General features: G+C 40.2%; 1 protein-coding gene across 5 annotated transcripts in view; it reads right to left on the bottom strand.

Annotated features, from left to right (window-relative positions):
• PSD3 (pleckstrin and Sec7 domain containing 3) overlaps window positions 1–13,865 on the bottom strand; it is a 551,931-nt gene that overhangs the window by 418,840 nt on the left and 119,226 nt on the right. For 3 of the 5 annotated variants that reach the window (XM_057537135.1, XM_057537136.1, XM_057537137.1), the window contains one exon: window positions 12,472–12,580. The exons of the other annotated variants lie outside the window; for them this stretch is intronic. In XM_057537135.1, coding sequence (XP_057393118.1) covers window positions 12,472–12,580 — 109 coding nt within the window. The remainder of the gene's footprint in view (window positions 1–12,471; window positions 12,581–13,865) is intronic. 5 annotated transcript variants of the gene reach the window in all.

The raw sequence follows: 13,865 nt of genomic DNA, 5'->3' as shown, positions 1-13,865 counted from the left end.
AAGGCTGAGGTGAGGAGACCTCAAAAGTGTCTAGAGAGAGCAGGTCCCGCACAAGGAAGCAAGCCTCAGAGTCACATCAGGATCAGTGGATGCCAAGGAAAGCGGGGTCGCCTTCAGAATTCTGAAGGGAACTGAGCTGGATCTAGACTCAGTTGCAGGGGAGTGAGCAATGAAGCATAAAAACAAAATGGTCGTTTCCAGACATACAAAGCTTTAGGAATGTTACCAACCCCAGAACCTCTCAGGAAGTATTACTAAAGGATAGATATACTCTAGAAAAAAAAAAAAGATTCCAAGAATGAGGCATGTAATCCAAGATACAGTACATCTAATCAAGAATGCAGTGAAAATTTCTGTCAAAGTCAAAGGGGAACAGCTGTACAGAGGCCTAGAAACTTACAGCACAACTGAGAACAGGTTGTCAGAAGGCTCTAAGAAAGCCTTCAAGATGAAAACAAACTGCCTGTTACAAATAATACAATTAACCTCACTCCCTCTCCTCTCTGCTCTCCTTGACTGTATCACCCCTTGAGCAGCAGAGGTCATGGACATAGGACTCGCTTCTCTTTCACTTCAGCTCCAACTACACCACCTGGATTCTGCACTCTGTAAATGCTGATGCCAGGTTTTGAATTTTCAGAATCAATCTGTAGTAAAAGCACAAAAGATTTTGCTATCCTGTAGTTACAGAACAGTATATAAATGCCTCCAGCCTTGTAAAAGTAAAGGTGAGACGCAAGGAGGCCGAGTCAGGGGAAGGAAAGCTAGGTGGGCTGCAGGGGTGCTGCATTCTCAACTTACACAAGAGTGTCCTGAGATTTAACAACCATAATGTAACCAAATAAAAAACTAAAAGTAAGAATACAACCTGTGGACCTGGCGGGGGGGGTGGTGAAAGTGAGCCAAATTCCTCATTTTTATTATAGAATACTTTTTTTGAATAAGTAAGAAATACAGGTGCAAGCATATTATCTATAAGGCAACTACCATTAAAGCTTAAAAAAAAAAGCAAAAGTAGAAGGAAAAAGAGTAGAAGAAAACAGCAACAGTCAAAAGTCATTGTCACTAGGGGAAGAAAGCGGGGAGGGGGACCCGCACATGGGCCGTGCATACTTTAGTAACGGTTATATTTCTCAGATTATACACTCATATTATTTTGATAATAAAAACTTAAAATTCATATTTAAAATAAAAAATAAATGCCTACATCTGGGGGAATAAAACCTAACCAGTGCATTTTCCCCTATTAAATGTGGTGCGGTGCTTTGTCTCAGACAGTAATATGAGGAAGAGGAGGTGACACCTGTACCATAGAGGAGACTTGGAATTGGAACAATCTTTGTTAAGCAATTTGTCAAACCAGGATTTTAGTTTTGTTCAACACTCCACCCCGAGACCTAGAACAATGCCTGGCAAAGAGTAACCGCCTGTATGTTTACAGAATAACGAAGAAACGTGCCTTTGGGGGATGGAACAGACAAACAGAAAAAAATCGGAAGTAAGCTTTGCCAAGATGAGAACATATTGCTTGGAATTACGAATGCTCGTTTTTTTCCTTCTTTTCACTTTTCTGCAGATAACATTTGAAAAGCAGGAAAAAAAAAAAAAAAAAAAAAGCAGGGATCAGAAAAAAGTTCATCAGCCCCCACCAAAAGAAAAATTAACCCAACCATTGTGCTTTTCTAAATTTCACTATTTATATTTTTCATTTTCTATAAGTTATTTTTTTGTTCATATATGCATGTTCTCTACTTCATACTTTCCTCTTTTATCATAATGGTTCCCTCTTTTATCTTTTAAACAAACCTATTATAGTTTCAGAATATTCTACTATCTCTGGCTCTGTGGGTCTTGAGTTCCCTGCTTGCTGTGTATGCTGACCTTCCCTCCCATGGAAGCTCCTTCCTTTTTGCAGTTTATACCACTTTATTGTGAGCTTGTCCATTTTAGGGTCACTGATTTATTCATTAATATGAGAGTCTTCTATGTCCTGGGCTGTGAAAGGGCCCCTCTGGGCGGTTTTGCATGTACTTCAGCAGTAACTTGTGGCGTTTCACCAGCCCAGCACGTTTGTGTCAGTTTCCAGGTGTCACGAGACGATACACTTGGACGTCTACCCCATCTGGGTTGCAGGCTGGGGCTTTAATTCCACACGAGTGACTCTGCCCATCAGAGCTCTGGAAAACCAGTTCATCAACCGCCAACCCCCCACCTCTTCCCTGGCCTCCACCTGACTTGAAAGCATCTAAACTACATGCCCTTGGACAATTTCTTCAATACTGCTGAAGCTTATTTCCTTACCTACTTATCTCAAAGTTTAAAAATCAGTAGAGAAGGTAGGAGTGAGATTCTGTAAACTTCCGAGAGCTAATACGAGAAGTCAGTTCCCCTTCTCAGGATACCACGGGCCCTTCGCTCCCTCACACGCTTCCACAAGTCACGTGTCCTCCCCACAAGCCAAGGAACAGTCTCACTCTTCTTCAAAGACTTTCTCAAGCATTTCTTCCCTCTGGATTTTCCCCCCAAAGACATACCAACCTCAGCCATCTGATACTGCCTTAGGGACACTTAAAAGAATGTACTTCCCCAAAATGAAGCCTCCTCCTGTTAGAGTAGACGCCATCTGACTAGCTGAGAGAAGCCAGCAGCCTCAGTGCAACAGCCAGGAGAGAAAACGAGGGGCAAGGGGTAAGTCTAGGAGGTGTTGCTTCACAGGTGGCCCCAGGTGGGCTCCTGTGGCACCTCTTTTTTATCTCTTTGTAGTTCAATGCAGCTCCACAAATATTCCAACGGCTGATCAGAATGGAAGAGGGGAACCTCTGGTACCTCACCTCCCCGCTCCTCATTAAGTCACAGCACAATTGATGCCACACTACCTCAAAGCTTCTCAGCAATTACCAACTACGGACTTGCCCTTGAAGAGCTCCTGAAAGCTGCAACAGCTCCCAGAAAGCAGCAGGGAATAGAGAGAAGCAAGGTCACCTCTTTCACTATATTGATGAACAGATCACAGAATCCAGATCTTAATTCCCAGTCAAGGGACTCTTTCCTCTGTTCTCATGTTCTCCCATACCCCATCCAACACCCCCAAACTCTGTCACAGATTCAAAACCCCTGCAATAAGCAACACTCTGCAAACCATCTTGAATTGTCTTCCCTAGAACCTCCCAGCCGCAGCCCATGTTAAGTCCCCACTGAGTGGCAAAGCCTAAGCCTCCTGTCCCTAGAGCAGCGACACTTTCCTTGGGCGTAACTGGGGTCATGAGTCAACTGACCTCCAATGATTTGGCTGCATTACTAAGAGGCTACCACCTGAATAGTACTGGGGACGCATTCAAAACGCAATGTCAGCATTTCCGTTTCTCCAGCAGGCTGTTTCTGGAGCACTTAGACAGTTTCAGTCACGTATTTAATCCACTTGGAAAAACAAAAACAAGTGGAAAGAGGTATGCCTAGCCATCAAATTCAAATAAAAACACTGTCCTAGTCTCTCTACTACCTCTCTCTATAGTCTTCTGGGTTTGGGCAGTGCTTTGACGATAGATGAATGGTCAATACAAAGAAACTTCAAGAGTATTTTTGAAATGATAAAAATGTGCCATCATTTCTTTGTAAAGATTTTTTTTAAAAAAGTACTTTCCAAAAATCAATATAAACTTGCATCTTACACCCCTCTTATGATAAGCAACAACTTCTGTTGCCCCTTCCAATTTCCAGATCAACCCATCTTGATTTATCTCTCTAAAATGGTACCTGGAGAAATACAGTTACTCCAGGCTGGAGCGTTAGAAAAACAACAAGAACGGTGGAGTCAAGATGGCGGAGTAGGAAGACAGAGTTCGCATCTCCTCACAAAAAGGGCACCAACTAGGCGCTGGTGGGGGACCTTGGACCCCTAAGAGGATGGGAGAAATCCCCACTCGACCAGGTAGGACGTGGGAGGGAAGGAGGGGGGGAAGAAAAGTGGAGGTGGGACGGGACTGGCACCCCTGGGGGGGAGCTGGGGGAGGGGAGAGGTTCCCATGCTCGGAGGCACCCACTCATAGCAAGAGGATCAGCAGGGAAGGAGAGGGACCTTCACGGAATCAGGGGACTGGAGGGTAACGCGGCCAGCACTTCCCCCAGCCCCTCGGGCCCCCATGAGCCTGCTGGGACCCCGGGCCTGAACCCCTGCCCCCGCCAAGGCCTCTCCTGGTGGCACAGTTCCTGGGCCTGAATTCCTCCCCCCAACCAAGGCCTCTTCCAGCTGCACGAGTCCTGGGCCTGAGCCCCCAACACAAGGCCTCTTCCGGCTGCATGAGTTGCGGACCTGAGTGGCCCCGGCCAAAGCCTCTGCCGACTGCGTGGATCCCAGGTCTGAGGCCTGCCCCGACAAAGCCTCCTCTGGCCGCGTGGGTCCAGGTGGGCCAAACGCTGCCCCCCTCCAAGGCCTCCTCCAGCCCCTGTAGGTGTGCCTGTGAACACCTGTGCCCCAGCTGGCCTGCATGGGTACATGTGCTCCAGGCCAGCTCCAGGAACAGATGCTGGTGAGAGGAGCACCCGCAGACGTAGGGCTGACATAGTGAGTCCAGAGACCTACCTAGAGGTCTTGGAGGGCCCACTGGGGAGGTGGGGGTTGGCTGTAGTTCACAATCGGGAGAAGGACACTGATAGAGGAGGCACCAGGGAATATTTTATTTTTTTACTTTTTTTATCTCTTATTTTTTTTCTTTATTTTCTTTTTTCTTTTTTTTTTTTGCTTTTGCTGTTGTGGTTCTGTTTTGTTGTTTCATTTTTATTATTTTTTCCAATATATTTTTAATTTTTCTAATTCTATTTTTTATTTTTTGTTATTGTTCTGCTCTTTTCTGTTTGTTGTTGTGTTTTGTTTTTTTTTTTTGCTGCACTGTACAGCTTACAGGGTCTTGGTTCTCAGGCCAGGCGTCTGGCCTGAGCTCCTGTGGTGGAAGCACCAAGTCTAAGCCAGTGTACTAACAGAGAACTTCAGGTCCCAGGGAATATTAATCAGTGTGAGGTCTCCCAGAGGTCCTCATCTCGGCACCAAGACCCAGCTCCACACAACTGCCTGCAAACTCCAGTGCTGGACACCTCAAGACAAACAACCAGCAAGACAGGAAAACAGCCCCACCAATCAAAAAAAAATAAGATGACAAAAAAATATGTTACAGCCGAAGAAGCAAGGTAAAAACCTACAAGACCAAATAAATGAAGAGGAAATAGGCAACCTACCTGAAAAAGAATTCACAGTAATGATAGTAAAGATGATCCAAAATCTCAAAAATAGAATGGAGGCACGGATCAAGAAAATACAAGAAATGTTTAACAAGGACGTAGAAGAACTAAAGAACAAACAATGATGAACAACACAGTAACTAAAATGAAAAATGTACTACACGGAATCAATAGCAGAATAACTGAGGGAGAAGAACGAATAAGTGAGCTGGAAGATAGAATGGTGGAAATAACTGCCGAGGAGCAGAATAAAGAAAAAAGAATGAAAAGAAATGACGACATTCTCACAGACATCCGGGACAACATTAAACACACCAACATTCGAATTATAGGGGTCCCAGAAGAAGAAGAGAAAGAGAAAGGGTCTGAAAAAATATTTGATGAGATTATAGTCAAAAACTTCCCTAACATGGGAAATAGTCACCCAAGTCAAGGAAGTGCAGAGAGTCCCACACATGATAAGCCCTAGGGGAAACACGGTGAGACACATATTAATCAAACTAACAAAAATTAAATTCAAAGAAAAAATATTAAAAGCTGCAAGGGAAAAACAAAAAATAACATATAAAGGAATCCCCATAAGGTTATCAGCTGATTTTTCAGTAGAAACTCTGCAGGCTAGAAGGCAGTGGCAGGATATACGTAAAGTGATGAAAGACAAGAACCTACAGCCAAGATTACTCTACCCAGCAAGGATCTCATTCAGATTTGACAGAGAAATCCAAAGCTTTACAGACAAGGAAAAGCTAAGAGAATTCAGCACCACCAAACCAGCTTTACAACAAATGCTAAAGGAACTTCTCTAGGCAGGAAACACAAGAAAAGAAAAAGACCTACAAAAACAAACCCAAAACAATAAAGAAAATGGTAATAGTAACATAGATATCGATAATTACATTAAATGTAAATGGATTAAATGCTCCAATCAAAAGATACAGATTGGCTGAATGAATACAAAAACAAGACCCTTATATACAATACAGTATATATGCTGTCTATAAGAGACCCACTTCAGACCTAGAGACACATACACAGACTGAAACTGAGAAGACGGAAAAAGATATTCCATGCAAATGGAAATCAAGAGAAAGCTGGAGTACCAATACTCATATCAGATAAAATAGACTTTAAAATAAAGAATGTTTTACAAGAGACAAGGGAGAACACTACATAATGATCAAGGGATCAATCCAAGAAGAAGACATAATAATTATAAATATTTATGCACCCAACATAGGAGTGCCTCAATACATAAGGCTTAAAAGGGGAAATTGACAGTAACACAGTAATAGTGGGGGACTTTTAACCCCCCACTTACACCAATGAATAGATCATCCAGACAGAAATTCAACAAGGAAACACAAGCTTTAAATGACACAACAGACCAGACAGACTTAATTGATATTTATAGGACGTTCCATCCGAAAGCAGCAGAGTACACTTTCTTCTCAAGTGCATACAGAATATTCTCCAGGATAGATCACATCTTGGGTCACAAATCAAGCCTCAGTCAATTTAAGAAAACTGAAATCATATCAAGCATCTTTTCTGACCACAAAGCTATGAGATTAGAAATCAATTACAGGGACTTCCCTGGTGACGCAGTGGTTAAGAATCCACCTGCCAATGCAGGGGTCATGGGTTTGATCCCTGATCCAGGAAGATCCCACTTGCCGCAGAGTAATTAAGCCTGTCTGCCACAGCTACTGAGCCTGCGCTCTAGAGCCGGCGAGCCACAACTACTGAGCCCACGTACCACAACTACTGAAGTCCACGAGCCTAGAACCTGTGCTCCACAATAAGAGAAGGCACTGCAATGAGACACCCGTGCAGAGTAGCTCGCAACAAAGAGTAGCTCCCGCTCACTGCATCAAGAGAAAGCCCACATGCAGCAATGAAGACCCAGCGCAACCAAAAATAAATAAATAAATAAATAGATAAATTTTTTTTTTAAAGAAATCAATTACAGGGAAAAACTGTAAAAAACACAAACACATGGAGTCTAAACAAATGTTACTAACGAAGAGATCACTGAAGAAATCAAAGAGGAAATAAAACAACACACAGAAACAAATGACAACGACAACACGATGACCCAAAACCTATGGGATGCAGCAAAAGCAGTTCTAAGAGGGAACTTTATAGCAATTCAATCTCACCTCAAGAAACAAGAAGAATCTCAAATAAACAATCTAACCTAACACCTAAAGCAACTAGAGAAAGAAGAACAAAGAAAACCCAAAATTAGTAGAAGGAAAGAAATAAGGATCAAAGCAGAAATAAATGAAATAGAAATGAAGAAAACAATACCAAAGATCAATAAAACTAAACTGGTTCTTTGAGAAGATACACAAAACTGATAAACCTTTAGCCAGACTCATCAAGTAGAAAAAGGAGGACTCAAATCCATAAAATTAGAAATGAAAAAGGAGAAACTACAAATGACACCGCAGAAATACAAAGGATCATAACAGACTACTACAAACAACTATATGCCAATAAAATGGACAACCTGGAAGAAATGAAAAAATTCTTGGACAGGTACAACTTCTAAGACTGAACCAGGAAGAAATAGAAAATATAAACAGACCAATCACAAGTAATGAAATTGAAACTGTAATTTAAAATCTTCCAAGAAACAGAAGTCCAGGACCAGGTGGCTTCACAGGTGAATTCTATCAAACATTTAGAGAAGAGCTAACACCCATCCTTCTCAAATTCTTCCCAAAATTTGCAGAGGGAGGAACACTCCTAAACTTGGTTCTACGAGACCACCATCACCCTGCTACCAAAACCAGACAAAGATATCACAAAAAACGAAAATTACACCAATATCACCAATATCAGATAAACACAGATGCCAAAATCCTCAAAAAATTACTAGCAAACAGAATCCAACAACACATTAAAGGATCATATACCACGATCAAGTGGGATTTATCCTAGGAATGCAAGGATTGCAAGGATTCTTCAATATGAGCAAATCAATCAATGTGATATACCATATTAACAAATTAAAGAAAAAAAACCACATGATCATCTCAATAGATGCAGAAAAAAGCTTTAAGACAAAATTCAACACCCATTTATGATAAAAACTCTTCAGAAATGGGCACGGAGGAAACCTACTTCAACATAATAAAGGCCATATACGACAAACCCATAGCAAATATCAATCTCAATGGTGAAAAACTGAGAGCATTTCCTCTAAGATCAGGAACAAGGATGTCCACTCTCACCACTATTATTTAACATAGTTTTGGAAGTCCTAGCCACAGCAATCAGAGAAGAAAAAGAAATAAAAGGATTACAAATTGGAAAAGAAGAAGTAAAACTCTCACTGTTTGCAGATGACATGATACTATACAGAGAAAATCCTAAAGATGCCACCAGAAAACTACTAGAGCTAATCAATTAATGTTGAAGGATACAAATTTAATGCACAAAAATCTCTTGCAGTCCTATACACTAACAACAAAAAATCAGTAAGAAAACAATCCCATCTACCATGGCAACAAAAAGAATAAAATACCTAAGAATAAACCTACCTAGGGAGACAAAAGACCTGTATGCAGAAAACTATAAGACACTGATGAAAGAAATTAAAGGTGATACAAACAGATGGAGAGATATACCATGTTCTTGGATTGGAAGAATCAATATTGTGAAAATGACTATACTACCCAAAGCAATCTACAGATTCAATGCAATCCCTATCAAATTACCAATGGCATTTTTCATAGAATTAGAACAAAAGATTTTACAATTTGTGTGGAAACACAAAAGACTCCAAACAGCCAAGCAATCTTGAGAAAGAAAAACAGAGGTAGAGGAATCAGGCTCCCTGACTTCAGACTATACGACAAAGCTATAGTAATCAAGACAGTACTGGCACAAAAACGGAAATATAGATCAATGGGACAGGATAGAAAGCCCAGAGATAAACCCACACACCTACGGTCAACTAATCTATGACAAAGGAGGCAAAGATAGACAATGGAGAAAAGACAGTCTCTTCAATAAGTGGTGCTGGGAAAGCTGGACAGCTACATGTAAAAGAATGAAATTAGAACACTTCCTAACACCATACACAAAAATAAACTCAAAATGGATTAAAGACCTAAATGTAAGGCCAGACACTATAAAACTCTTAGAGGAAAACATAGGCAGAACACCCTTTGACATAAATCACAGCAGGATCTTTTTTGACCCACCTCCTAGAGTAATGAAAATAAAAACAAAAATAAACAAATGGGACCTAATTAAACTTAAAAGCTTTTGTACAGCAAAGAAGACCATAAACGAGGTGAAAAAGACAACCCTTAGAATGGGAGAAAATATTTGCAAACAAAGCAACTGACAAGGGATTAATCTCCAAAATATACCAACAGCTCCTGCAGCTCAATATCAAAAAAACAAACAACTCAATCAAAAAATGGGCAGAAGACCTAAAGAGACATTTCTCAAAAAAGACATACAGATGGCCAAGAGGTATGTGAAAAGATGCTCAACACTGCTAATTATTAGCAATTATTATTAGCAATTATTAGAGAAATGCAAATCAAAACTACAATGAGGTATCACCTCACACGGGTCAGAATGGCCATCACCAAAAAATCTACAAAGAATAAATGCTGGAGGGGGTGTGCAGAAAAGGAACCCTCTTGCACTGTTGGTGGGAATGTAAATTGATATAGCCACTATGGAGAACAGTATGGAGGTTCCTTAAAAAACTAAAAATAGAATTACCATATGACCCAGCAATCCCACTATTGGGCATATACCCTGAGAAAACCATAATTCAGAAAGACACATGCACCCCAATATTCATTGCAGCACTATTTACAATACTCAGGTCATGGAAACAACCTAAATGTCCATCGACAGACGAATGGATATAGAAGATGTGGTACATATATACAATGGAATATTACTCAGTCATAAAAAGGAATGAAACTGAGTCATTTGCAGAGACGTGGATGGACCCAGAGACTGTCATACAGAGTGAAGTAAGTCATAAAGAGAAAAACAATTATTGTATATTAACGCATACATGTGGAATCTAGAAAAATGGTACAGATGAACCTATCTGCAGGGCAGGAATAGAGATACAGACTTAGAGAACAAACGTGTGGACACAGGCGGGAGGGGCGGGGTGGGGAGGGAAGTGGGGGTGGGATGAATTGGGAGATTAGGATTGACATGTATACACTAGCATGTGTAAAACAGATAGCTAGTGGGAACCTGCTGTATAGCGCAGGGAGCTCCACTTAGTGCTCTGTGCTGATCTAGATGGGTGGGATTGGGGGTTGTTGAGCGAGGTCCAAAAGGGAGGGGATATATATATACATATAGTTGATTCATTTCGTTTTACAGCAGAAACTAACACAACATTGTAAAGCAACTATACCCCAATAAAAAAATAAAAATAAAAAATAAATTAAAAACAAAAACAGTACCTAGCACTTCATCTCTGCATACCTAAATTAAAATGCACACTCTTCACCCTCCATGATTCTGCCCCTTTCTAAATGGTTATCTTTCTAAACCTATCTCTCACAGATATGCTTTGCAAACCAACCTGGGCAGTTTCCTCCCTGTTCTCCAAACAATTTGTATTTTCTGCCACCACACCCTTGCTCATACCCTTCCCTCAGTCTGAAATGCCCTCCCCAAAACTCGATTAATCAGAATACTAGTCATTCTTTAAGAACAGTGCAACTTTCACCTCCTCCATGAAGCCATCAACAGCACAGCTGAAAGTGATCATTCCCTCTCTCTGACCAAAGAATTAGCCCCCAGGTGGCAAGGACTGTCTTCTACTTCTTTGTACCATGACAGTGCCCAGCACAGGTGACTAGCACATTAAGTGTTCATCAAATTGATTTGTTTAATAAATGCATGCACACTTACACACCTGCAGAATAACATCACACTAGAAATAAATAATACCAACCATTTTTACCAAGGCAAATAAGGAACAGGAGGTTTAAAATGTCATTCTGATTTGCCTCAGGTACACTTGGAAAACTACAAAACCTATGAGTAAGGTAGACCCAAACTCACCCACCAATAAGTCAAAGGACTGTGTAGACATTTGATAGTATCTCTATATAGTGAAGTAAAAATCATGTTTTATCAAAGTTAAAAACAGCTTAATTAGCCCAAAATCACAAAGTTAAGGCTATGCCAAGGAGGAGTTTTACACAGTCTTGGGGTGATGACAGTCAGTACTCCCTGCGACAAAGTGAATAAATGACTAAGTGCCCCAAATCTCAAGCCTAGAATGTTAGGTATTTATGCTACATAATAAAAGCAGAATGATTTTTTTAAAATAATTTAGCTGTTTTATACTTCATTAAGAGTCCCCAACTATTGAAATATCTAATAAATATTCATTATTAAGGTAAAAGGAATTATTGATATACACTGCATTCTTGCTAGCCCCAGGTATTAGGGAGCCCATTATATAATCCCATCTAACACGTAAAGCAAAATGAATAGTTAGCATTTGACTTCTTCAACTGAACAACAGCTATCAATACATTAGGTCAGATTCCTTGTCTACCCAAAACAGAAATCAGTGTCAGAAATCAGCGATGGAGTTGAGGAGAGTCAGGATTGTACTTTTTCTAAATGTCAGCTTCAAAGGTCAGGAATATGATGATGATGATGATCACAATAAATAATAATGGCAGCAAACACTTCCATAGCATTTATTACATGCCAAGTACAGTTTTGAGATCCTTACATATGTCAATCTACCTAATCCTCAAAGGATTTCTGAGACATGTATCACTATAAGCCCATTTTACAGATGAGAAAACTGAGGCAAAAATAGCTTGGACAACTTACTCAAGGTCACGCATCTCATAAGTTACAAGGCCAGAATTGACGCTCAAGAAGCCTAGCTAAAGAGCCAAGGCTCTTAACCACATTCAGTACCCTTCTCTGCCTGACTCCCAAGACTCCTATGGCCTTTATCTCCTGCTGATTGAGTACCTTTTCTCCATCCGCACCACTGCCTTCCTACCTCTGTGAAATTGCTTTAATTATTCACTAATAATTCTACATCTTCCTAAGGTGTAGAACTCAGAAATACAGGATGTGATTCTAATAGCCTGTTTTAGGTAATTTCAAGTCACTTCTTGATTTGAAGAATTCTCAGCTTCTGAGATTTGAAATTTCAATAGCACTTCCTATCTGTTACCTGAAAGAGGAAGGTAGGGAAACACTTACTAGTATCTGGAGTTTTCTCTTCAGATCTGCCAAATAAAAATTCATATTTGGCCTTGGCAACACTCTGGGAATGTGCTGATGTACTGTTAACCCAAACAAATGTCTCTGCCTGCAAAATTAGAGCAAAACAAAGACATCATTAAAAGTACATCATAAAAAATACATCATAAAGCAAATCAACCAACAAGAGAATAGTTATGACATTTCTACTTGATAGAATGCTGTACAGCCATTAAAAATGAAACATAAAAATCATAACATAAATCAGAATACAAGATGACCACAGCAAGATTACAACTATATAGAAAGATAAACATATAAACATCTATAGGGGAACATGAAAAATATGAAAAGTTTGGCTTGATTGGAGGGCAGAATTATGGTAGAATTTCTAAAAATTAAGTATATGTTACTTTTTTGCAATAAGAAAACTGTATTTTATTTTTAGACACATCATTTTCCAAATGATTATCATTACCCACAGCCCATAGCAGGAATATTTCTGTGCATGGGTTCTGCTAAAGTATGTCAACAAAAAGTAGTCTTTCCCCAAAAGAGACCACATTTTTATTTAATCAGGAACACCATTTAGCCAAACAGGAGTACCAGGCATTTATACTTATTATCCTAAATTCAAGCATCTGTCCCAGTGTCCTTTGGAATTCCTAAATATCCCTTATTTGAAAGAAAAACTACAAAGGTCCCTGAAGTGGTTCACAACATGATTCTCAATTCCTATCCCCCTTTTCCTGGCTGCTTTAGGCAACTGCCAAAAATCAGGAGTGCCTCCTTTCTCTGGCCTAGGATTAATTAAAAATAAGTAACAAGGCAGAAATTTCAAAACACAAAGAAATTTGACCGAGTCCAATCAGGGAGTCATTATTCTGCCTCTTCACTTCGAACTCAAAAATTAAAACCAGGATCCAGATATTACCACACTGGTTTCTACCATCTAATCATGAGACATCTTTCTCATGTCTGAGCAGCAACTGACCATTCACTTTAGGAGAGAGGAGTATGAAGGGTTCTATCAGCAACCAGGCAGCTACTTCAAGGAGGGAAATTTTATGACGTCTGCTTTACCCTTTGGAGCAGAAATGATTGACAGCAGTGAGGAGGCCCATGGCTGGGTTATGAGTACCTCCATCACCCTCTGCAGACAGGTTCAGTGGGCAGGCCTCTCTTTGTTCTTGAATAACAATATCAAAGACCTTCTTGAACAATTTCAAGATAGCAATTTCTTAAAATAGCTCTACAATCACTTAATGTTCACAATGTGTAAAATTATTCTTTCTGGAAAAGGTGCACACTCCTCTTGGAGTTGCATGCTTCATAATCACAGGCTGTTAATTATCCTTTTCCCTGATGGAGAGGCAATATTCACTTGTTGATGT

Source organism: Balaenoptera acutorostrata, chromosome 21 (genome assembly GCF_949987535.1).
Source record: "Balaenoptera acutorostrata chromosome 21, mBalAcu1.1, whole genome shotgun sequence".
Lineage (NCBI taxonomy): Eukaryota > Metazoa > Chordata > Mammalia > Artiodactyla > Balaenopteridae > Balaenoptera > Balaenoptera acutorostrata.
This window is presented reverse-complemented; position numbering and strand designations above follow the sequence as displayed.